This window comes from Propithecus coquereli, unplaced genomic scaffold (genome assembly GCF_000956105.1).
Source record: "Propithecus coquereli isolate 6110/MARCELLA unplaced genomic scaffold, Pcoq_1.0 Scaffold89, whole genome shotgun sequence".
Lineage (NCBI taxonomy): Eukaryota > Metazoa > Chordata > Mammalia > Primates > Indriidae > Propithecus > Propithecus coquereli.
In genome coordinates, this window is record NW_012155173.1 from 6348474 (window position 1) to 6374372 (window position 25899).

General features: G+C 40.1%; 1 protein-coding gene and 1 pseudogene across 2 annotated transcripts; one reads left to right on the forward strand and one right to left on the reverse strand.

Annotated features, from left to right (window-relative positions):
- Window positions 1-1860: 1860 nt before the first annotated feature.
- On the reverse strand, window positions 1861-22462 carry TLR4 (toll-like receptor 4). Its single transcript, XM_012664443.1, has 3 exons — window positions 22225-22462; window positions 18209-18375; window positions 1861-5504 (listed from the first exon to the last, which is right to left on the reverse strand). Exons 1-3 carry the CDS (start codon window positions 22315-22317, stop codon window positions 3272-3274), a joined length of 2493 nt encoding a protein of 830 aa, XP_012519897.1. The 5' UTR covers window positions 22318-22462; the 3' UTR covers window positions 1861-3271.
- Window positions 15790-16745, forward strand: LOC105826456 (annotated as a pseudogene). The gene has a single exon (XR_001138314.1). The product of XR_001138314.1 is annotated as a ribosome biogenesis protein NSA2 homolog pseudogene (transcript).
- Window positions 22463-25899: the final 3437 nt, after the last annotated feature.

Genomic DNA, 25899 nt, shown 5'->3' on the forward strand with positions numbered 1-25899 from the left:
TTCCCATCTGGGAGAGGGGACTGAGGGAAAGAGACAACATCAGTCTTGCACATAGGAAACACTCCAGTTACATGTTGGTCTTCCTTCTCAGAGCCTTGTTTATTTGCTTGAATGAACACACACATGTAGAATACATACTCAAATACGAACACAAGCACATGCACATACAGTAAGGGCATACACAATATCACACACTTTCAACTATCCTCAGAAAGTAATGGATCCATTTGTAGATAAGCAATCATGTATGTACATTAGTCTCCCCTTATCCATGGTTTCACTCTGTGGGGTTTCAGTTACCGCACTCAACCATGCTCTGAAAATAGGTGAGTGCAGTACAATAAGATAGTTGGAGAGACAAACAGAGAGAGAGAGAGAGAGAGACAGAGACCACATTACAATATATTGTTATAATTATTCCATTTTATTATTAGTTATTGTTGTCAACCTCTAACTGTGCCTAATTTATAAAATAAACTTTATCATAGGTATTTACGTATAGGAAAAAACATAGCATATATAGGGTCTGGTGCTATCTGGTTTTCCAGCATCCACTTGGGGTCATGGAATGTATCCCCCAAGGATAAGGGGGGACTACTCTACAAACACAAGAGTAGAAACCTTTCGCAAACAGGCATAGACATCCACATCCTATGCACATATTCTCCAAGAAATACAATCCACTCTCTTCTAAGCAGCTATGATCACACAGCCACACATGCTCTCAAATACACACAAACACTGATGGAAACACACAGGGACATGTGCAAAAATGCGTATAACTACTTTCACTAGTACATAAGACATAAACACATCTTGGTGTATTCAGCTACTCCAGCAATGCTCCAATCAAGCACACTCTGAAACACTCAGTCACAAACATACTCCTGAGTGTGGTCAGTGTGTTTTGACAACTGGATTTTCTTCTCTCTTCTTTTGCACAGCTTCATTGAGGTACAATTGAAATACAGAAAACTGCATATATTTAGTGTATGTAGTTTAATTAATTTGGACATACACATATACCTGTGAAACCATCACCACAATCAAGGTAATAGATTTATCCACCACCTCCAAAAGTTTCCTTGTGTCCTTTTGTTTTGTTTTTTTAATTTTTTGCACTTGCATGTGTGTGCGTGTGTGTATGTGTGTGTGATAAGAACACTTAACATGGGATTTACCCTCTTAACTTTTTAAATGCCTAATGTGATATTGTTCATTATAGACACTATGCTACACAGCTGATTTTTAGAACTAATACATCTCGCATAACTATGACTTTATACCAATTAAACAACATTTCCCTATTTCCCCTTTTCTCCCTCCATTTCCCCCTAGAAACCACTGTTCTATTCCGTTTCTATGACTTGGACTATTTTAGTACCTCATATAAGTGAAATCAGGCAGTATTTGTCACTCAGTGACTGTCTTATTTTACTTAGCATAATGACTTTCAGGTTATCCATGTTGTCACAAATGACAGGATTTCCTTATTTTTTAGGCTGTATAATATTCCAATGTATGTATATAACACATTTTATTCATCCATTTAGTTTTCAGTGCATATTTGGGTTGTTTCCGTAACTTGGCTATTGCGCATAGTGCTGCAATGGACATGAGAGTGCAGACATCTTTTTGAGATACTGATTTCAATACTTTTGGGTATATGCCCAGAAGTAAGATTTTTGAACCACATAGTACTTCTATTTTCATTTTTGAGGAAACTCTGTAGTGTTTTCCGTAATGGCTACACCATTTTACCTTCCTACCAACAGCATAGGAAGGTTCTAATTTCTCTACATCCTCAACACGTATTATCTTTTTCTTGATAGTAGCCATTCTAACTGGTAAGAGGTGATATCTCAGTGTGTCTTTGATTTGCATTTCCCCTATGATGTCCTCATTGTTCTGTCTTTGAATGTATCATTTCTGGGGAAGCTGGGTGAACATGTTTTTCGGGGAACTTCCTAGGAGCCCCACTAACTCCGGACACAAGATTTTCTCAATGACAACATCCACCCTTCCCAAAATGTGGGCAGGGAGCAAAGCCCAGCAGGAGACAAAGATGTGCTCTACCCCTCCTGAGTCCCTTCACAGGCAGGTCTCCTGGCAGTGGGGAGGGTGCAGGGCAGGAGTCCCGGTCTTCCCTATCTCCCCGAAGGAATTCGAAGGTCCGTCAAACAACACTGCTGCAACTCATTTCGTGGGGCCACCCCAGCCATATCAGCTCATGTGTTTCTGGAACTGTCAAGAAAAGGTGACCTCCTGAGGTCATCTCACTTCTCTTCCCGCTTCTACCACAAATCGCTCATTATAAGACCAGGAAGTTAGATTTTTCTCCCCATGTTTTGTTTTTTTTTTTTTTTTAAGTGCCCCTTTCAACCAAATTATTTAATGCTGCATCCATGACAGTCATAACTTAGTAGGTAATAACTTTAGAATGACATCAAGTGACAAAGTGACAGAGTGTATTTTACATACTTGCTTGAAAAATAGTGGTTAAATATGGATATTTCCAGCACGTCTCTAGCAACCTTATTTATGACATGGGCTTCTAGACAAGACATGAAAAATGAAAACTGGATATATATAAAAACAAAAATGTATCAAGAATTATTAGTTAATAAATAGAACATGGTAAGAAATGACCAGGATGTTTGCAAACATGTGTTAATCAGGTTTCCTTAGGAATTAACCGCACAATTTTAACCTTTGCACGAAAACTGACTTTAAATGGAAGGAGCATCCTGAACCAGGAGGCTTTTGAGTCATCAAGCAGAATTTAAATTATATTCAATAGAAAGGAGAAAAGTGAGCAAACACCCGGTTCCGTTCAAACTACCAAAACTATTTTAAGATGGCTAAAAAGTAATGCATAATGAAATTTCCATTCAAAAGACTCAGGAGAAGAACAGTGTCCCTTTCTGCTTTCCCTGGGGCCCAGTCTCTTAGTTCTTATTCAGGTTGATGGAGGAAGAGTTGAAGTGACTTTGTCTGTCTGTCATGGACTCCTTGGCTGAGTTGGTTGAAATGTCCACCGGGAAGGTTCTATATTTTAGCCCAGAATTTATTCCCTCTGCACTGCACTATATGTTCCATGAGATTAGCAGTCCTGGGTATCTTGAACACCATTGAATCACTTGCCTTCAGCATAGTGCCTGGCATGTTGCAGAATTCCATACTTGTGAACTGAAGAAGCGTAGAGTCTGGCTGGGCAAGAAGCACCTCAGTTTTCTCCTCTGCAGGTAGAAGTTGTTGCTTCTCGCTGGTGTCATTCTGCATCCTCTGTCCCTTCTGGACTCCATGGTTTACCATCCAGCAGGGCTTTTCTGAGTCGTCTCCAGAAGATGTGCCGCCCCAGGACACTGTCCTCCCATTCCAGGTACGTGTTCCTCTTGAGAAGGCAGTACAGCTCCACCTGCTGCCGGAGCAGGGACTTCTCCACCTTCTGCAGGACAATGAAGATGATACCAGCACGACTGCTCAGAAACTGCCAGGTCTGAGCAATCTCATACTCAAAGATGCACCAGCGGCTTTGGAGGAAGTGATTGGACACCACAACAATAACCTTCCGACTTTTGTGAAAACCTTCCTGGATGATGTTGGCAGCGATGGCAACACCGGGAATAAAGTCTCTGTAGTGAAGGCAAAGCCGAAAAGGGGGCACCCCTTCTTCTAAATTCTTTACTAGCTCATTCCTCACCCAGTCCTCATCCTGGCTCGAGTAGATGACAAAGGCATCATAGGTGCTTTCACCTCTACCATATTTTTTGCATCCAGCAAGAAGCATCAGGTGAAAATAAAACTTATAGACCAGAACAACTACAACGGATACCACAAGGAAAGTGACCACTGACATGCTAATTATGGTCTTGCTTATCTGACAGGTGGTGTTCCTAAAACTCAGCACAGGTATGCCCTGCATATCTAAAGGTGTCGCACATACCATTTGTTCAGCTTTCACCAAGAGCTGCCTCTGGTCCTTGACCCACTGCAGGAAACTCTGGTGTTCACAAACACAAGCAAAGTCATTCTGAGTAAGATTTAAGAAAGCTAGACTACTTGGAAAATGCTGTAGTTCTTGGTTTTTGGAAGCCACTATGCGATTGAAGCTGCAATCTAGAACATGGAGGGATTGGAGAGACTTATAAGGAAGCATATCCAGTGATAAGAGGTTGTTGTGGCTTATATTTAGTAATCGAAGACTGGAGAGTGAGTTAAAGGCTTCCTGGGTCACCTGTTCCAGTTGACACTCAGAGAGGTCCAGGAAAGTCAAGTTAGTCATTTCTTTGAAGACATCTGGAAGGACATTGTCTTGGAAAGAATTGCCAGCCATTTTCAAGACTTCAAGACTGACCAAGCCATCAAAGATGCCATGGAAGACAACCCGGATGTGAGTATAAGAAATGTCAAGGTAACGGAGGTTTCTGAGTGATAAGAATACTGAGAAATCACTAGTCTGTTTCAAATTGGAATGCTGGAAATCCAGATGTTGTAGTCCTTCTAAGCCCAGGAAGTTTGAACCCATGGTAATAACACCATTGAAGCTCAGATCTAAATGTGTCAGTCTGTTTGTCTTAAAATCAGTATGAGAACAGCAACCCTTGAAACTCAAGCCATTTTTACTGAGATCTAGATACTCAAGGCTTGGTAGCTTAACTTCTGCAAAAGTGAGCCCATCTTTGTTCTCAGTTAAAATAAACCTTTGAAGAGAAAAGAGCTCCAATGTGGGAAATTGTTCAAAATCACAGTTAACTAATTCTAAAGATCGCCATCCATAATTATTATAAAAGCCTTTTAGATGGTTTAAACCCAAACTCACCAGGGAAACTGCAGAAACATTTGTCAAACAATGAAATAAATCAGCATCTTTTAGACTTTCTTCTAAGTTTGCTAAACTGAATTCTTCAATGGTCAAATTGCACAGTCCCTCCAGGGCAGACTTGTCAAAATCTTTCATGTTCCTTTCGTTTTTAAATTCTCCTAAAACCAATCGATGGACTTCTAAACCAGCCAGACCTTGAATACAACCTTTCATTATATTCATACTATCAAAATTACTTCTCAAAGTCAGTTCATGGAGCCTAATTCCTTTAAAGGAACCAGGTTGAATAAAGTTTATAGGGTTCATGGACAGGTCTAAAGAGAGATTGAGTGAAGAATTTTGATGTAGAACGTGCAAGTCTTTATGATAAATATTTTGAATGTTATTTTTGGAAAGGTCCAAGTGCTCCAGCTTGGGTAGGTTAGAAAAATATTCAGGTAACTTGAAAGAATGGATAAAATTGTGAGCCACATTAAGCTCCTTCAAGCTTTTGAGATGTCCAATGGGAAAGTTCTCTAGAGAGTTTAGGTTTGTCTCCACGGCCACCAGCTTCTGTAAACTTGACAGTCCAGAAAAGGCTCCTAGGGCTAAACTCTGGATAGGGTTTCCTGTCAATATCAAGGTGGAAAGATGGTTTAGGCTCTGATATGCATCATCTTCAATCGTCTGGATTTCACACCTACAGGGAAAAAAATACAGACTATGTAATATTTCTGCAGAATAAAAACCTAAGATAGAATAACAATCCTAGTGATCCAGCTCTTCATACAGATGTGATGTGCCTTATTATTGCGCAAAGGCAGAGACACCAAGCAGGACAGATAATGATGGTATGAACAAATAAGAAGCCCCACAGATTCAGTATCATCATACCAGCTGCAATGATAAACTCTTTTTAATCACACTAGGCATACATGCTAAGCAGAGGCAGCAAATCCATCAAGAGGAAATCAGTTAAAGATCAATAAGTGGGATATATAAAGATTGCGTGGTTGATAGAGTATGTAATAGCCTTGGATCAAGTTTAGCTATTTCCTGCCACACATAATTGTGATTATACATCTGATTGGTACAGATCATATGGGTAGTTGTTAGTTGTTAGACATGATAAATGACTGGTAAATGTCAATTCCAAAAAAAAAAATTACACCTAAGTGTCATGGATACCCTTAATAGCTACGAAAAGTTCTGTATATAGATAACTAGATAGTCCAGACACTTGAAAGTTGTCATGATAACAGGTGAGTGCTAGTAACAGGTGACGGGAGTGAGTTTTGTGGAAGAAAAGGAAAGTGTATTATGCGAGTATGCGTCTAGACAATGGACCAGACTAGGGGGATCAAAGTAGGTTTCTCTGAGAATGCTTAAATTGAAATTTGAAAGATGAATATGAGTTAATGAGAAAAGAAGGTGAAGTGAACAACAAATACAAAAGCCCCAAGGTAGGCAGCAGCTATGACTCGTGGAGGAACCAAGAACAGCTTCTATGGCCGGAGTACAGAGAAGAAAATGGAAGGGTGTGAGATGGGGTTGTGGAGAAAGAAGGTTCCAAATAAGGCAGAGGTTTACAGGCCAGATAAAATGTTTTGAATTTATCCCAAGAGAAATGGAAGCCATGCTACATACAGTGTTCATATGGATGTCCTAGAGACAAGGCCCCTATGCAGCCAGCAAAGCTAATGATCTACTCCTGTTAGCATTGCAGGTGCATGTCAGTTACGATTTACGTATAAGTCCTATCTTAATCCAGGCGGAATTACATTTACAATGTTCCCCACCTGTCCTGTCCCCTTCAGGACGTTCCTGGATAATAAAAGCATTTTGATTTAATAAAAAGCTTTTATTATTTATTACAAACTGGATAGAGAGTAGTGGGTGCAATAGAAAGAACACTCCAGGAGGGAGGAGGTGGCCAACTGGAGACATTTGTCACCAGATCATTCCCAAAATAAGAAAATATTTCAAGTGGAAAAGCATAGCCCAGGTGAGATACTGAGAGAAAGGTGCCAGAAATTACCCTTACCAGAGATCCCACAGGAAAAAAGTTGTGGAGCAGAACAAGGAGCAAGATTTTGGCAGAAACTGACCCCCAAGGAATTCAGAGTCCAGTGGAAAGGATAGGCGAGAGTGTTCACCTTCCCTCCACTCACACCTGTGACAGTCTGCCAGTGCCCAGTCTCTCCCAGAGCCCTTCTACCCAGGTGCTGCTGCCATCAGCAACTGAGAGCTTCTTGGGAGCAGAGCACCAGGGTGTGGGCCAACACAGGGTCACTTCCCCCAACCACGGGCCCAAGCAGAGATGGCACCTACTTTGACTATGGCAACCCCAAAGAAACAGGGAGACACAGGAAAGCAACCATATTCCTCAAGTTCTGGCCCGTAGGGTGGACTGCCCCAAGGGAACTGGGTAGTGCTGCAAACACTTTTTAGAACAGAGGAAGGAGGAATGTGCACTTTTCTGCACCAGAGAACCCCTGGCTAGTGATCCGAAGTTGTCTTCACCCTCCCAGGGGAGACACAAGTGCAGAGAGGAGTCCATAGGGTGGGAGAGTGTACCTACCCCAGAGTAAGAAGCAGCACCAGAACCCAGGAAGAGCCGTGGAGACGGGGACCTCCCCTCTTCCAACCACCCAATGCTGCAGACACAGCCACCTCTGCTCCCAAGCATGAGCTTTTGGAGTGGGAGTACTGTAGGATGACCAGTTGTAAGCTTGCATTGGGGGTGCACCCCCAAAAGTACTCTGTTCACTACACCCAGGTTCTGCACAGAGGATGAGGCTCATTTCCCTCACTTCACAGACAGGCAGCATTTTTACAGCTGTCCTGACCCAGGAATCTCAGCCCCTGGGGCTCAACATCACTGGTCCACAGTCAATGCTTCCCAACACCCATTTGGACTTCAGCAGCCTTAGGGGGACTGGTGGGTCTCAGCAGAACTGTGGGTCTCCCAGATCTTGGACATTCCAGGTGGGCCACTTCCAGCTGAAAGGAGAGTGCAGAATGTCAGAGGGTCCCTCAGGTCAAAGGGGACCAGGGCACCAGCTCCCCATTACTCAGGGCCTTCTCCTCCTCCTCCTGTTCCTCACCCACTGCTGCCAAGGCAACTGCAGCTGTATAGGTTTGGGACCAGTGAGGATTTCACAGGGGATGATTAAGTCAGGGCAATTGAGTATGGCTGCCCCACCTCTGACAGAGCACCTATTACTTCCAGGCTTTGCCCAGATCTTAGGGCTCACTCTTTTCTCTCTAAAAAGCTACAGCAAGCACTTTTATGTGCCCAAAGGACAAAATATACTGCCTCTTCTGAGGGAGTGTGGGGATAGCAGTCCTCTCCCTGACCTACCTGTCTCTTCTGGGAGACGCCTACCCTCACTGGAGGCAAGTATCTGGCAAATCTACACCTCACTCGCCGGAGCATTTCAGCCACAGCCCACAGCCAGTCTGCTAGCCCTGCACAAAGCAGGTTGAGCTGCCTCTACCACTTCTGCTGCAGTTGGGCCAGGGTGCGATCTGGGAATCTGGGAGTTTTTGAGGCCCCAAAGGACAGACACCACTGTCACTGCCAAGAGAGGGCAATGTGAGTGGCTTGTGCACCCCACAGCTGCCTGCCTCTGTTGATCTTGTCACAAAGGGCCCTCCTGTCTAAGGCTCACAGTGTATCACCCCTTCTCTTACCTGAGCATTCTTCCAGAGCAGGTCACCCCACCCTTCACTATCACAACTAACACTGAACTGAGGGAGGCTTGAGGGCAAGTTTGCCAGTCCAGTCTGGTCCCCCCAGGACACAAGCATGCCACTCAGGGGCCAGGGGACTGGGGATCAGCTGACCTAGCCCACCACTGCTGGCACTTGAACACTCTTTCAGGGGTCTGAGGTCCAATTGACCCAAATTGCCAGGGACACCACAGTGGGTACCTACCTGCATGAGCCAAAAGGCAGCATACCACTCCCTCTCTACACTGAGAAGCAGAGTTTCTGGAAGAAGAGAACAGGTGAACCACAAAGCTATCTGTGTTTAGCTGAGGGAAGAGGTTCCAGATGAGAAGGAACCAGCATAAGAACTCTGGCAATATTAAAAAAAAAAACAAAAAAAAAAACAGGCTGTTTTAACACCCTACCAAAGGATCACACTTACTCTCCAGTAATGAACTCCAACCAAAAGGAAATTTTTGAAACGTCGGATGTAGAATTCAAAATATGGATCACAAGTAAGCTCAATGGGATTGATGAGAAAGGTGAAAACCAACACACACACACACACACACACACACACACACACACACACACACACAAATAATTTAGGACATGAATGAAAAATTCACTGAAGGGTTAGATATTTTAAAAAAACACAACTTTTGAAAATGAAAGAGTCATTTAGGGAATTTAAAAACACAGTGGAAAGTTTTAACAATAGACTAGAACAAGTAGAAGAAAGAATTTCACAACTTAAAGACAAGGCTTTCAATTCAACCCAGTCAGTCAAAAATAAAGAAAAAAAAATCAAGAGAAATGAACAAAGGCTCTGATAAATTGGGAGTTTTGTAAAATACCCAAATATAAGAATCATAGATATCCCTGAGGGAGAAGAAAAAGTATGGAAACCTATTTGAGGGAATAATGAAGGAAAACTTCCCTGGTCTTACTAGAGATTTAGACATCCAGATACAAGATCAATGAACTTCTGGAAGACTTATTACAAATAGAAAACCACTGATATGGCTCAGATGTTTGGTCCCTTCAAATCTCACATTGAAATTTGATCCCCAGTGTTGAATGTAGGGCCTTTTGGGAGGTGTTTGGGTTATGGGGACATATCCCTCAAGAATGACTTGGTGCCCTCCCCACAGTAATGAATGGGTTCTCACTTTATTAGTATACACGAGAGCTGATTGTTTAAAAGAGTCTGTCACCACCTCCTCTCTTTCTCCTGCTCTCATCGTGTGACATGTCTGCTACCCCTTCACCTTCCACCTTGTTTGGAAGTTCCCTGAAGCTCTCACCAGAAGCAAATACTGGTGCCATGCTTCTTGTACAGTCTGCAGAACTATGAGCTAAATAAAGTTCTTTTCTATATAAATTGCCCAGCCTCAAGTATTTTCTTTACAATGCAAGTAGACAAATAAAATCACCAAGACACATAGTTATCAGTCTTACGAAAGTCAAAGTGAAGGAGAAAATTCTACCGTGAGACAAAAGCATCAAGCAACTTACAAATGAAAACCCATCAGAATAACAGCAGACTTCTCAGCAGAAACCTTACAAGCAAGAAGGGATTGGGGTCCCATCTTTGGTCTTCTTAAACAGAATAATTATCAGCCAAGAATTTTGTGTCCTGCATAAATGAAGGAGAAATAAAATCTTTCTCAGACAAGTAAACACTAAAGGAATTTGTCACCACTAGACCTGTCCTACAAGAAATGCCCACAAATGCTCTAAAGACCAAAAAGTATAGTTGACACTCACCAGTGTAAAAACATTTAAAAGTAAAAATTCATAGCTCACATGAAACAGTAACACAAGGGAGAATATAAAACAACTAGGTAACAGAAGACATGATGACTAGAACCATATCTCACTTATAAATATTAACGTTGAGTGTAAACAGTCAAATTTCCCACTTAAAAGATATAGATCGATGGCATGGATTTAAAAAAGAATAATCCAAATATCTGCTGTCTCCAAGGAACCCATTTAACTCGTAGAGTCTCATAGTAAGGGTGGGAAACAAATGAAAATGAAAAGTGAGTAGGAGTAGCTATTCTTATATCAGATAAAATACACTTTAATTCAACAATATTAAAAAGAAAAACACAAATATGGTCATTATATAATGATTCAGAGATCAATTCAATAAGAAGATATAACAATCCTAAACATATATGCATCTAACACCAGAGACACCAGGTTCATAAAACAAATACTACTAGACTTAAAAAATGAAATAAACAGCAATATAATAATAGTGCAGGAACTTTAACACTACACTGACAGAACTAGACAGATCATTGAGACAGAAAACCAACAAAGAAATACTAGACTTAAAAAGGACTCTAGAACAAATGAACCTAACCTAACCTACCCCAAAACTACAGAATATACACTCTTCTCATCAGCACATGGAACATTTTGCAAGATTGATAATATCTTAGCCACAAAACAAGTCTCAGCCAACTTAAAAAAATTTGAAATCATACCATGTATCTTTGTAGATCACAGGGAAATAAAAATAGAATCAATTCCAAGAGGAACTCTCAGAGCTATACAAATACATGGAAATTAAACAACCTGCTGCTGAATGATCTATGGGTTAACAATGAAAGTAAGGTAGAAATCAAAAAAATTTTTAAATTGAATGACAATAGCAACACAAGCTACCAAAAATCTCTGGGATACATCAAAAACAAGATGAAAAGGGAAGTTGATCGCATTAAATGTCTACATTGAAAAGACAGAAAGATTAACAACCTAATGTCACACCTCAAGGAAGTAGTAAAATAAAAACAAACCAAACGCAAAGCTAGCAGAAGACAAGAAATAACAAAGATAAGAACAGACCTAAATAAAATTGAAATAAAAAAAAGGATCAATGAAATGGAAAGATGGTTCTTTGAAAGGATAAACAAAATCGATAGACCACTAGTTAGGTTAACCAAGAAAAGAGAAAATACTCAAATAAGCTCAATCAGAAATGAAAAAGGAAACACTACAATATTGTATACCATGGAAATACAAAAGATCATCCAAGACTACTATGAATACTTCTATATACACAAACTTGAAAATCTAGAGGAAATAGATAAATTTATGAAAATACGTAACTTCCCAAACTTAAATCAGGAAGAAACAGAAATCCTGAACAAGCCAGTAATGACTACCAAGGTTGAATCAGTAATAAAAAATCTCCCAACAGAAAAAAAAAAAAAGCCCAGGACCAGACAGATTTGCACCCAAATTTTACCAGACATACAATGAAGAACTAGTACCTATCCTACTGAAACTGTTACATATGGAGAAGAAGGGAATCCTTCCTAACTCACTCAGTGAAGCCAGTATTCCCCTGATACCAAACCAGGAAAAGACACAACAACAACAAAAAAGAAAACTACAGACCAATATCATTCATTAACACAGATGCAAAAATCCTCAACAAAATACCGGTAAACTGAATCCAACAGCACATCAAAAAAAATAATTCATCATGAGCAAGTGAATTTCATCCAAGAAATGCAAGGATGGTTGAACATATGCAAATCAATAAACGTGATTCACCACATAAACAGAATTAAAAATTAAAATCATACGATCATCTCAATAGAGGCAAAAAAAAAAGCATTCGATAAAATCCAGCACCACTTCATTATAAAAACCCTCAACAAACTAGGCATAGAAGGAACATACCTCAGAATAATAAAAGCCATATATGACAAACCCATACCCAACATCATACTGAATGGGGAAAAGTTGAACACACTGCCCCTGAGAACTGGAACAAAACAGAGATGCCCACTGTCATCGCTTCTATTCAACATAGTACTAGAAGTGCTAGCCAGAGTATCTGACAGGAGAAAAAAATAAAGGGTATCCAAATAGGAAAAGAGGAGGTCAAACTATCCCAATTTGCTGATGATATGATCTTAGATCTAGAAAACCCTAAGGTCTCCTCCAAAAGAATCCTGGAATTGATAAATAAATTCAGTAAAATCTCAAATTACAAAATTAAAGTATACAAATCAGTAGCATCTCTGTACACTAATAATAGCCAAATTGAGAATTGAATCAAGAACTCAATACCACTTACAATAGCTACAAAAAAAATAAAATATCTAGGAAAATACTTAAATAAGGAAGTGAAAGATGTCTACAAGGAGAACTACAAAACACTTAGGAAAGAAATCATTGATGACATAAACAAATGAAAAAACAGCCCATGCCCATAGATTGGAAGACTCAATATTGTTATTAATAAAATGTCCATATTGTGCAAGGTGATTTACAGATTCAATACAATTCCCATCAAAATACCAATGTCATTTTTCACAGAATTAGATAAAACAGTGCTAAATGTCATTTAGAAGCAAAAAACAGCCTGAATAGCCAAAGCAATCCTAAGCAAAAAGAACAAATCTGGAGGTACCATATTACCTAATTTCAAATTATACAAGGCTATAGTAGCTCACACAGCACAATACTGGAATAAAAGTAGACACATAGATCAATAGAACAGAATAGACAACCCAAAAATACAACCAACTGATCTTTGACAAAGCAGACAAAAACATACACTGGGGAAATGATGTCTTATTCAATAAGTGGTGCTGGGAAAATTGGATAGCCATATGCAGAAGAATGAAACTGGATCCTTATTTCTCACCACATACAAAAATTAACTCACAATCTATTGAATACTTAAATGAAAGACCTGACACCGTAAAAACTGTAAAAGAAAACTTAGGAAACACTGTTCTGGACATTGGCATAGGCAAAGAATTTATGACTAAGATCTCAAAAGCAAATACAACAAAAACAAAAATAAATAAATGGGACTTAATTAAACTAAAATGTTTCTGCACAGTAAAAGAAATAATCCACAGAGTAAATAGACAACCTACGGAATGGGAGAAAATATTTGCAAAGTACACATCCAACAAAGGACTAATATCCAGAATCTACAAAAAACTCAAACAAATCAGCAAGAAAAGACCTAGCAAATAACCCTATTAAAAAGTGGGCAAAAGATGTGAACAGACATTTTTCAAAAGAAGATATATAAATGGCCTACAAACATATGAAAAAATGCTCAACATCACTAATCATCAGGAAAATGAAAATTAAAAACCACCTTACTCCTGTCAGAATGGCTATTACTAAAAAGTCAAAAAATAATAGATATTGGTGCAGATGCAGTGAAAAGAGAATACTATACACTGTTGGTGGGAATGTAAACAAGTACAACCTCTATAAAAAACAATGGGGAGATTCCTCAAAGAACTAAATGTAGCCCTACCATTCAATCCAGCAATCCCATTACTGGGTAATCTACCCAAAGGAAAATAAATCATTTAACAAAAAAGACACTAGCACCCAAATATTTATCATAGCACAATTCACAATTGCAAAGATGTGAAATCAACCTCAGTGCCCATCAACTGATGAATGGATAAAGAAAAGGTAGTATATAGGTACCATGGAGTACTACTCAGCTATAAGAAAGAATGAAATAATGTCTTTTGCAGCAAGTTGGACGAAACTGGAAGTCATTACCCTAAGCGAGGTCTGGAAGGGTCTTGCTGTGTCTGTATCTTATTACACAGTGATCATCACATTAGAGAAATAGAGTATTAAGATGAGAACATTTAACTTAGATGCAGGAGATGTGAACTTGAATTCCTGGTCTGCTGCCAACAAGCTAAGTGAATGTATACAAGTCACTTAAAGTCTCCAAGCTCGGTTTTCTCATCTTTATTTATTTATTTTTTTATTTCAGCAAATTATGGGTGTACAGATGTTTAGGTTACGTGTGTTGCCCTTGGTTCCCCCCACCCCCAGAAGTCCGTGTTTCAAATATGTCCATCCTTCGGGTAGTGCGCATTGCACTCCTTGTGTATACAAACACCCGTCCCCTCCTCCCTGCTCCCCCCTCCTCCCGCCGCCCTCCCCGTAGTACAGATGTTTAGGTTACGTGTGTTGCCCTTGGTTCCTCGCCCCCAAGTCCATGTTTCAAATATGTCCATCCTTCGGGTAGTGCGCATTGCCCTCCTTGTGTATACAAACACCCCTCCCCTCCTCCCTGCTCCCCCCTCCTCCCGCCGCCCTCCCCCTTCCCCAGCATCCAATAGATGTTGTTCTGATATGTGCATTTATGTGTTGATTAGTTAATACCAATTTCATGGTGAGTACAAATGGATCCCGTTCTTCTGCTCTTGTGGTGCCCCACTTTGGATAATGGGCTTAAGTTTAATCCAGGAAAGTGTAAGAGGTGCTAGATCACTGTCATTTCTTATGATTGAGTAATATCCCATTGTGAACATATACCAAATTTTGATAATCCACTCATGGATTGATGGGCACTTGGGTTGTTTCCACATTCTTGCAATAGTGAATTGTGCTGCCATAAACATTCGGGTGCAGATGTCCTTATCGTAGAATGTTTTGTGCTCTTTTGGGTAGATGCCTAATAGTACTATTGCTGGATCAAATGGTATTTCTATTTTTAGCTCTCTGAGGTATCTCCAAATTCTTTTCCACAGAGGCTGCACTAACTTACAGTCCCACCAACAGTGTAGAAGTGTTCCTGCCTCTCCACATCCTCGCCAACATTTGTTGTTTTGTGTTTTTTTGATAGAGGCCAATCTCACCAGGGTTAGGTGATACCTCATTGTGGTTTTGATTTGTATTTCTCTAATGATTAGAGATGTTGAGCATTTTTTTATATGTTTGCTGGCCATTATTCTGTCTTCTTTTGAAAAGTTTCTGTTCATTTCACTTGGTTTTCTCATCTTTAAAAGGAAAATAGATAGATATAGATAGATGATGGATAGATAGATAGGTAGATAGACAGATTTCCATAGACTGGGAAAAAAGGCTGCCTGGTCTAGCACAAAGGACTCTCAGAGGACTAGTCGAGTTGCTATATGTGAACACTGTATGAAAAGGCAAAGGATGCCTACTGTGCTATTGTTTGTCCTTGCCCGAATTTGGAATGTTCCGTGGGCTAACCAGAGGGAAAGCTGTCTTCTTTCTAAGCTCATATTTAAGGCTTCTGAGCCAAGTTTCTTGGGTAAATGGTGGATCAAAAATGAATTATAAGAGATTGTTGATGAAAAACTATTTTTTTATTTTAAAAAAACGGGAAGCCCTTTCCTGTCGCGGCCTGCGTTGAGCCGCGCGTGGATCTCTTGAGACCCCGAGATTGAGAGCTTCTTCGTGCCGGAGAGGTTGCGACCGGTGGCTCTGCGGCCGTCACCATGCCACAAAATGAACATATTGAATTACACCGTAAATGCTAAATGTATCGTTTGGATTACCATGAGAAAAAGAGAAAAAAGGAAAGTCGAGAGGCTCATGAATGATTGAAGAAAGCAAAGAAGATGATTGGTCTGAAGGCTAAGCTCTACGATAAGCAGCGCCATGCTGAGAAAATACAAATGAAAAAGACTATCAAGATGCATGGAAAGAGAAACACCAAACAAAAGAATGATGAAAAGACTCCACAGGGAGCAGTACCTGCCTATCTTCTGGACAGAGAGGGACAGTCCTGAGCCAAAGTACTTTCCAATATGATTAAACAAAAACGGAAAGAGAAAGCGGGAAAATGGGAAGTCCCTCTGCCCAAAGTTCGTGCCCAGGGAGAAACAGAAGTATTAAAAGTTATTCGAACAGGAAAGAGAAAGAAAAAGGCATGGAGGAGGATGGTTACTAAAGTCTGCTTTGTTGGAGATGGCTTTACAAGAAAACCACCTAAATATGAAAGATTCATTAGGCCAATGGGCTTACGTTTCAAGAAGGCCCATGTAACACATCCTGAACTGAAAGCTACCTTTTGCCTACCAATACTTGGTGTAAAGAAGAATCCCTCATCCCCATTACATACAACTTTGGGTGTTATTACTAAAGGTACTGTGATTGAGGTCAACGTGAGCGAGTTGGGCCTTGTGACACACGAGGGCAAGGTTATCTGGGGGAAATACGCCCAGGTTACCAACAATCCTGAAAACGATGGATGTATAAATGCAGTCTTACTGGTTTGATAGCAGTTTCATACAAGTAACTTCTTATTGAAGACTACATACCAGTTGGGAAAACCACCATTACTGTGATGTTTCTGAATGCCACCAAATAGCCTTCCATGTCTGCAGTCATCAAAAGAACTATTCATTTAATTGTATAAAACATTAAAATGTCAAGTTAAAAAAAAAAAAAAAACGGGAAGGATGATCTACCTCACTACAGTTCTGGGCAAAATTTTCACTCAGAAAACTGAAATTTAGAATGTAATGAAATGGTACACTAATAATACTTTATGCTTTTACAGTATATTTTACAAAGTTTTAAATATGGAAAGCATGTTAATATTCATTACCACATTTAATCCTATAGGATAAGTTCCATCATTTTCATTTAACAGATATGAAAACTGAGCCTCAGGGAGATGAAGTCACATGCCTCAAGCCACATGATTACAATAAATGTTGGAGGAGGACTTGGCTCAGGTCTTCTGACCCACATAGGGCTCTATACTTTATGGTACTGCTTTTAAAATGTTCCATTCCTCCTTTGTTATACCCTGTCAATATCCAAGTTAGAGTATAAAATATCAAATACTCAGTCTTCTACAGAAATGTCTACTCTTAAGGTGATTTTCATACTATGACCTTAGTCTTTATCAAGAATTTCTGTAATAAAAATATGAGGGCTGTCTGCAAAGTATCCAGCCATATATATACATGTATATATATATTTCTGCATTTTTTGCAAACCATTATAGAGAATATGGTCTATTATCTAGTTCAGTTATTTAATAATGCTTCTGATGATGAAAACCCTTTTAGCATTTAGTTCCTCCCCAAAAATCATGATAACTTCACCTGCCACAATAAATGATATACTTCCTGCATCAGAAAAGAAAGTATCAGTCACTATTCTTTGCCCACAGCAGATGTTTTCCTTTGATCTTCACATCTCTCCTTGAGTTACTTGTCTTTTCCTAATTCCCTATCTGCCTCCCTACTTTCAATATTCCAAACATTATTTGAATCTCACTCTGTTCATGAAATCTTTCTTAACTACCCACCGCAGAGAAGGCCCCTCTTCTGAACAACACAATTTGTAACCTGTAGTTTACACATAGTTTATCATGTACTTATATATCACCATCCTTTTCTCAGCTTCAAAATCAAAAAACAAAACAAAAAAAATGAATTAGATAGCATTTGTTAAATGTATACTCTGTACCCAGCACCATACCCACGACTTTAACATATCAACTCTTTCAAGAGGATATGCCTCCTTAACAACAAGAGCCACATGTGATATAGTAATATACTCTTGTTCCCTAGCAGAGTGTATAACATAGAGCAAGGGGTCACTAAATATCTGTTCATGAAAGAGTTTAAGTTAATGTTCTCTCCTGACTTAAAAGAAAATCCAGGAGTAGAATTGTCCTCAGAAACAGTCTCATCCAAATTCCCATTTCACAGATGAGAAAACTAAGACCTGGAGAATAGAGGTGGCTTGCTTAAGGTTATATAGCAAGTAAGACATCGCTGTATGAATGAATAAGTGAATGAAGATAACACTCGACTAACTGGGCTTTATGACCCAAGAATGAAATGAGAGAACAATGAACATCTTACCTTGTACAGTATGTAAAAGCTCATTCATTACCTGGATAAATCCAGCACCTGCAGTTCTGGGAAACTGGAGAAGGTATGGCTGCCTAAGTGCCTCAGGTGGTTAAAACTCAGGTCCAGGTTCTTGGTTGAGGAGGGGATGTTGTCAGGGATTTTGTAGAGATTCAGATCCATGCACTGGTAGGTAATGTTAGGAACCACCTGCAACGACCACACATCAGATGCAGTGTCTGCCTGTGTGCACTCCCAACTCCCCTCTCCTGGACCACAGACTAGGGGGCCTCTACTGCAGGCACAGAAGCTAACCAACCTTCTTTCATCTACCCATCCATCCATCCATTCATCCACTCACTTTATACTTATAAAATGTCTTACTGTCGATTAGGAAGGAAAGAGCACCAACTATGTACTCAGTGTTTTAACCTCTGCTATAGCAATGGCAACATTTAGCAAGAAGCAGTGGAATCAGGTGGTGAAGGGCTGAGGCTCTGGAGTCTAAAGGATCTAGGTTTCATACCAGCTCTCCTGAGAGATTTGGGGAAAGGTTTTTTTTTTTTTTTAATCTCAGTGAACCTCATTTTATCATATATAAAATACAGGTAATAAAATACCCAGTATCATTCTAGATATTCCCCATTGTGCACAGCCTTTAAAAGACTGCCAGTCAAGATGTCCAGACCTCCCCTGGCCAGAGCGCAATTTTTGACAATTGCATTCTCTTTCTTGGCTCATTAGCCTTTGAGCAGAATGGTGCAGAAATGGGGGGAAATCTACAGAGTGCCTGGGTTACAGTGGTGGAACCTACTAAATAAGGTCAAGTGCTTTCTGCTCTCTTGGTTCCTGTGCTGGTTTCTAACCTACTTTCCCACGCTCTTTGTAAGCCTAATTCTCTAACCTCCCATCTAATTTCTGAATTCCCTATTTCCTCCAACAAAATTCCTTGCTTAAGCCAGCTAATTTTGGTTTTCTGTTGTTTAAAACTAATACAATCTGTTTAAAGGATTAAATGAGATAAGGTGTTTAAAGAGCTTATTTCAAAGCCTACTACACCGTAAATGGAGCAATAAATGTTAACATTAATTATTACCAGATATTATTAATCCCTTACCATATACCAGTATATTTCTTATATGTTATATACTTTAACTTAATCTTCAAATAAACCTTTTAAAGATGAAGAAAATAGAAATTCAAAGAGATGAAGTAATATGCATAAAGTTACACAGTTCACACATGCAGGTCTTTATTTCATTTGCATGCCTGCTTAAATGCTACCTGTCAGAGGAGCCTCAAAGGCAGCACTATCTAATAGAAGAAGCCAGTGCCAGGCACTTTTCTCTTCCCCTCTTTTATTTTCCTTTACAGGATGTATCACTATCCAACATTAGTATGTCTGTGTGATTGTTCTCTATGTATTGTATATCTCCTGCACTAGATTGTAAGATTTGATAGTTTTGTTCACTGTTTTATCTCCAGCACTCAGAATGGTGCCTGGCAAATGGTTAATGCTCAACAAATATTTGTTGAATAAATAAATGAATAACAGATTGAATCGCTGATTAAATGGAGGTTTGCTTAAGTTCAAATTGTAGGCATTTTCTGCTAAGCACTGTGGGCAATGCAAAGACAAACGTGATATGGCTCCAGACTTCAGGGGACTCACGGTCTCGAGGAAGAGTTAAATAGGAGCAAAACTAGCGCTGTCTAAAAGGGCCATAAAAGAAGCTTGGAAAATATGTCCTCGGGTCCAGAGAAAAGAGAGATAAATGCTAGAGTTTACACACAGCATAGTTTACACATAGTTTACACATAGAAGGAAGAAATCACTTCCTTCGAAGGGAGGATTTCAAAATGGGTCTTGAAAAATGAGTAAGGCCTGGATGTGTGGAAAGGGGAAGAAGGATATTTCATAAGGAGAGAGCAGCATTAAGCAAGGAAGGGACGGAAAACTAATTTCAATTGGCCAGTGAGTGCCACGAGTTGTGAAACTGAAGTCAGAGGGGAGGCCCTGGCCGGATCAGGAGGGCCTCAGACTGTATCCTGCAGCAATTATTCCTATCATTTAGCTCATATAAACTGAGCAGCTACTATGTGCTAGGCACTGGGGAGATAGTAATAAATAAAACCAACAACGATCCTGCCTTCTTACAGATTCCATTCCAAAAGGAAAGACAGATAATGAATAAATAAACAAAAATATATCATGGTTTGTTCTAGAAAAAAAATTAAGCAGTATAAGGGAATTAGAGGCAAATAAGGGGTGGCTGGGGAGCCCTACATGGGACAATCAAGCAGGACTGCCCTGAGGAGACATTTAAGCAGAGATTTGAATGAAATGACTAAACCATATAAATGACCAGGGCTGTACTGTCCAGTATGGTAGCCACTAGCCCTACACAGCTACAGAGCATGAGAAATGTGAACAGTCTAAATTGAGATGTGTGGTAAATGTAACCTATATACTAAATTTCAAAGACTTAGTACCAAACAAGGAATGTAAAACATCCTATTACTAGCTAAGTATATATTAGATTTTGAAATATTTTAAATATACTAGGTTAAATAAAAATATTATCAAAATGAAATGCACATGTTTCTTTTTACTTTTTTTTTTAAAGCAGCTGCCAGAACATTTAAAACTACAAATGTGACTCATAATGTTGCCATTGAACAGCACTGATCTAGGGGGAAAGCATTCTAGGCAGAGAAAACAGTCCATGCAAAGGCCCTGTGGTAGGAAACTGTTCTAATGGCAATGGAGAGTGATTAAAAAATTTTAAGGAGAGTAATGTTTTAGATCCAATACTCAGGGAAAACAACAACAACTAAACAACAAACAAAAGTATGCAGAATGGATTAAAGGAAAGGGCCTATGGAATCAGAGGACCGCTCTATATCCAGGAATCAAGCCCAGGGGAACTAAAGCCCCGCCCCCTGGGGGCACTGAGGGGATGCACAAGGACAGACAGGCTTTGGGGACAACAAAATAAGGAGCATGGAGGGAAAAGGAGTCAAGTGTGGCTGTGGTTTTATCCCAGGGTAACCCTAATTGGAGGATCTAGCCCAGTTAACCTAACAGCAGGTGGAATAGAGAGGAGGGCAAGGAGTAGGGCTGTGGGTGGGGAGTTGGAGGAAGGGAGGACTTTGAGATAATAAATTTGTCTTTGCTAAACATTACAGTTTCTCTCATGTCACCAACTTCAGGACTCCAGTAGCTGGCTGTGCTTCTCCTAAGTTTCTGACCCTGCCTTGCTGTAAACCATTTTCTTGGGCTGTCCCGTTCTGCTATGGATTTCTTAAGCAACTGTGAAGTCTGTACAGGGGAAGAGGGGCTGGAGAGGTTGAGGAGAAACAAAGAGACCCACCATGAAAAATTACCAATCAGCAGGCTGGTATTTTGTGAAGAGAGAAACCATTGCAATAGCCAACATTTTACATCTTTTTCTTTCTCTTTTTTATCTCTTTGTCTCTCCCTCTTTCTCTGTCTCTCTCTCCTTTTCTTTTCCATTCTCTTATTTTTTTCATCCTCTGGACCATACAGCTGCATGCAGTCATCTGACAAGCACTTAGAAAGTTCTTTCTTTCTCTCGAGAGACAAAAAAGCCATTTCTTCGTGAGATTGAAAGGGGCAGGGTGACTGCTGGAAGCCGAGTGTTCAAACCACCAGCAAAAAGGAACGGCACTGAAGCAGTCTTCTTACAACTCTCTAGCAAAGTAGGGATAATTATAATTCTTTTATAGACGTGAAAACTAGTCTCAGAGAGGTTTAATAACTGCTTCAAGGTCACCTAGAGGTAAGGTCGCAGAGCAGGGATTTTAAACAGGTCTCTCTAACCTAAAGCCCCTGTTATCACTCAAAAGTCCTTAATGGAACAAGCCCCCATTGGCTTCCTCTTAGTGCCCTGTAATAATGAATTATTTGGTTCCTGTGGCTTTTTGAGTCTTTAAGGTAATTTAACTTCTTTTCGTACAATAAACTAATCAGGACACACCGTGGGACGTTCTGGGCAGAAGCAAGGGAAAACTGACAGGTGAGCTCTAACCACATACCTCCACACAGGGTTCCCAGCTTTCCGGTCTCAGGCAGGAGAGGAAGGCCATGGCCGGGATCAGACTCCCAGCCAGCTGCGAGGGAAACATCATCCTGGCATTTTCTGAGAGCAGCAGCGGCCCTGTGAAAACATGACTCCCTGTAGCCACCTAACCGGGCAGAGTCTCTGAGGCACTGATGTCGTCTCTTCCCGATCTGGTGCCCCGTAGCAATCACTGTATTCAAAGCAGTTAAGGGGTGAGAGGAAGTGAGAGTGGCAACCTTAGCATTCTGTACTTTTTTTTTCTAATATTTATCTCCCTTGTCACAAGAGGGGAAGTTAGAAGAAGAAGAAAAAAAAAATGTCTGCAGACCAGTGACGGGAGTAACAGCAAGAGGAAGCTGGCTTTTATCCCAGGAAGTCATCTGACCTCTGGGCTTGGGGAACTTCTGAAAACAATCAGATTCTGTCCGAATAGCCTGCATAACTATTTAGGACGATGGTGGTTTTCCACTTTTGTTTCCCTTTTGGAAACCTAATGTTTGTATTAGTTTGCCGGGGCTCCCATAACAGAGCACCACAGACTGGGTGGTTTAAACAACAGAAATTTATTTCCTCACGGTTCTGGAGGTTCAAAGTCTGAGATCAAGGTGTCACCAACAGTGTCTGTGTCCTAATCTCCTCTTCTTATAAAGACACCAGTTATGTTGGATTAGGGCCCGTCCTAATAACCTCATTCTACCTTAATTACCTGTTTAGAGGCCCTATCTCCAAATACAGTCACAATGTGAGGTCGTGAAGGTCAGGACTTCGATGTACGAGTTTTGGTGGGATATAATTCAGCCCATAACATGTCTTCTTGTGAAGAAACTCACATATGAAACTGACTGAAAATAAACCTCCGGTGAAACACAGTTTGAAAAATAACAGGAAGATTGGGAAAAATTTGGGATTCGGAATCAAATATACTGACTCATGGCCTGTGGCACGGGCCAAGTCACTTAAATTATCGGGCCTTAATTTCTGGTTTGTCAAATGGGATGATAGTTTTTAATCATAACATAAGCTTGCATTTATGAAATTCATAAAAATAAAGCTATCCGAAAGTAGTCAACTTATACAAACCTACCAAGCCTCAGTTTTCTGATCCTTAAAATGGAGATAATCACATTTGTCTTGAATGACTGAATTAAGCTAATTTACATAAGATGCCTAGTCTAGTGCATCATCATCAGATTCCATAAATGAGAGATGGAGGTTAAAAATGTAGACAAATTGAAGATAATACTATGTACCTCAGAAGATTGTCTTGGGATTAAATGAGCTGGCATTTGTAAAGCATGTCCAGAGAGTAGCAAGTGCGATGCAAGTTTCTGTCAAAAAAACGTGTCTGTTAAAATGGTGATATTACTAGACTGTGTCCTAGATAGTTCCACTGAGATGTCCTCCAGACACCTTGCACCCAACATGTCAAAAGCACATGGCAGTGGACCGAGCACACATTCTTACAGACTCCTTTAACACACCTGTACAATTAAGGTAACAATAACTCCCTGTCAAAACTTTGCTTTGAGGATTAACTGACTATTTGTGTAAAGACCCCAGAGCACTGCCTGGCTCAGAGCCGGTGCTCAATGAAGTTTAGTTCGCTGGGAAGATACCTACCTACCTCTGCTCAAGAGTGACATGCGTCATCTCTGCTCTCATCCCATAGTCCCAAGACAATCTCCAGTTGCAAGGGCTCCCTATCTCCTAATCGTCAAGCCTCCTGCCCTCACCCAAAACTGACACACACACACACACACACACACACACACACACACACACCAATCGCTGGTGGGCACCACTTCACAGCACCAATGCTACACTACGGAAGAGGAACAAAAAGCCTTGTTCATCAGTGGGCTGTCCAAGCCACAACCTTAACATCCCATGATTTCCATTGCATGGTGATTTTGAAAAGACACCAAGGGAGAGACATCACAGCACAGCCTGGCTCTGAGAAAAAAGGCCCCATGAGCTTGGCGTATCTAAGAACAAATCTGATCCCATCCAACCAACTAAAGTTTTTAAGTTTTGCATTTTTCATGTCGACATCTCAACACCTCGCAAATCAGAATGTGTCTCATAATTGACAAACTTTCACAATTATAATTAGCAGAAGTTTGTTTTCTTTTTCTCTCTGAGTGGAAAATAAAGTAATGGTACATCTTATAACCAGGGGCATCTTATATCCAAGAACAGTTTGTCACTAAGAAGGAAAAAAATAGGCTCGGTTCAAGTAAATCAAGGAAACAAATGGTTAAACAGAGAAAAAAGAGATTTGTTTCCAAGGGACTTCTGAGAACATTGACTGATGTGTGTTTTGCATCTACGAAAGGAGATAGAATACTCAATGTTTTCCAATTTTTTGGACCTAAGCAACTCTTTTATCCTCGGACACCCATTACTAGGTGAATATCCATTAATGTGCCCTGGCCCAATGCTCTTTTGGTAGATAGTACAGAAAATGCTGCTTTTAAGCAGAAACATCGAGGGTATTCTCTTGGTTTCAGGTGACCCAATTCCTGTCTCTACTGTTGGGTCCTCACATTAAGTTCTGTCCTGTATATTTCGATATGTTCTTCCCAAATACCCCTGCACATCTCGGTATGTTGCTCACAAGTACAAAGGGCGAATGAGAGCACCCCCACAGGTGATCAGCCTAAGTAGAGCCTACTCCTCCCCTGCCCAAAATGTCTATGACTTTTCCTGCATTATTTTAAAAATTGCTTTGAATTTCTCATCTCTTCATTATCTGTCTCTTCTAGTAAAAAATAAACTCTGTAAGAGTAGAAGCCTTGTACAATGTTCATGGTTATTGAATACATGGATAGATAGGCAGTAAGTAGTTGATGAATAAATTCATGAACAATATGTCTACATTTACTTTTTAATATGTAGCTAGTATTTTAGAGTATTTGCCACATTTGCACACTGAGTAATGTGACTCCCTTATAAAAGGTCTAGTGATTATTCTGGGGTTTCTCTTACACTTTTCTACATCCTTAGATGTCATGGGGATACATGTGCTCCAGTTTAAGAAGCACAGAGTCATAGCAAGTGTATTAGAAAGTCCATGTTGCATTAAACACTGTGCCTTTTCATGGGGTAGAAAAATCCTATTTGTCTATTTAATAGTCATGAATCTGAGGCAGAGGACAGTTCATTACAGCCAAGGCCAAGAGGGTCTTCCCTCTTTTTTCTGTCTCCCTACTCCCCCAACGCTGCTAGTGAATCCCTGTTTGTCCACTCAGCCCCTGGAAAAGCATGGTGCAATGTAGAGAGGCCTATATTTTAAAATATTTAATTATCCTTTTTACTTTCTGGCATCATCATTTTCTGATGTGTGACTTATTTTTAACATCACTGAGTTACCATGACTCCGTAAAGATAATAACACTGTGGCCTAATTAATAGTATTATCTGAGGGTTAAGTGAGGTCATGTATGTGGACATACTTGTAACCGATACAGCTTTATAGAAATGTGGATTATAATTCATTCATTTATTCATTCACCAAATATGTACTGAGTGCTTAACATCTACCAGGCACTGTTCTAGGCACAAAGGATACAGCAGTTATCAAAACAGACACTCTCGGCCGGGCGCGGTGGCTCACGCCTGTAATCCTAGCACTCTGGGAGGCCGAGGT

Coding starts and splice junctions, on each gene's coding strand:
- TLR4 (XM_012664443.1), bottom strand. CDS start 22,317: ATGATGTTTCCCTCGCAGCTGGCTGGGAGTCTGATCCCGGCCATGGCC. Junction 18,376..22,224: donor GCTGGGAACCCTGTGTGGAG/GTATGTGGTTAG, acceptor TGGTCGTTGCAG/GTGGTTCCTAACATTACCTA. Junction 5,505..18,208: donor CAGGTGCTGGATTTATCCAG/GTAATGAATGAG, acceptor TTTTCCCTGTAG/GTGTGAAATCCAGACGATTG.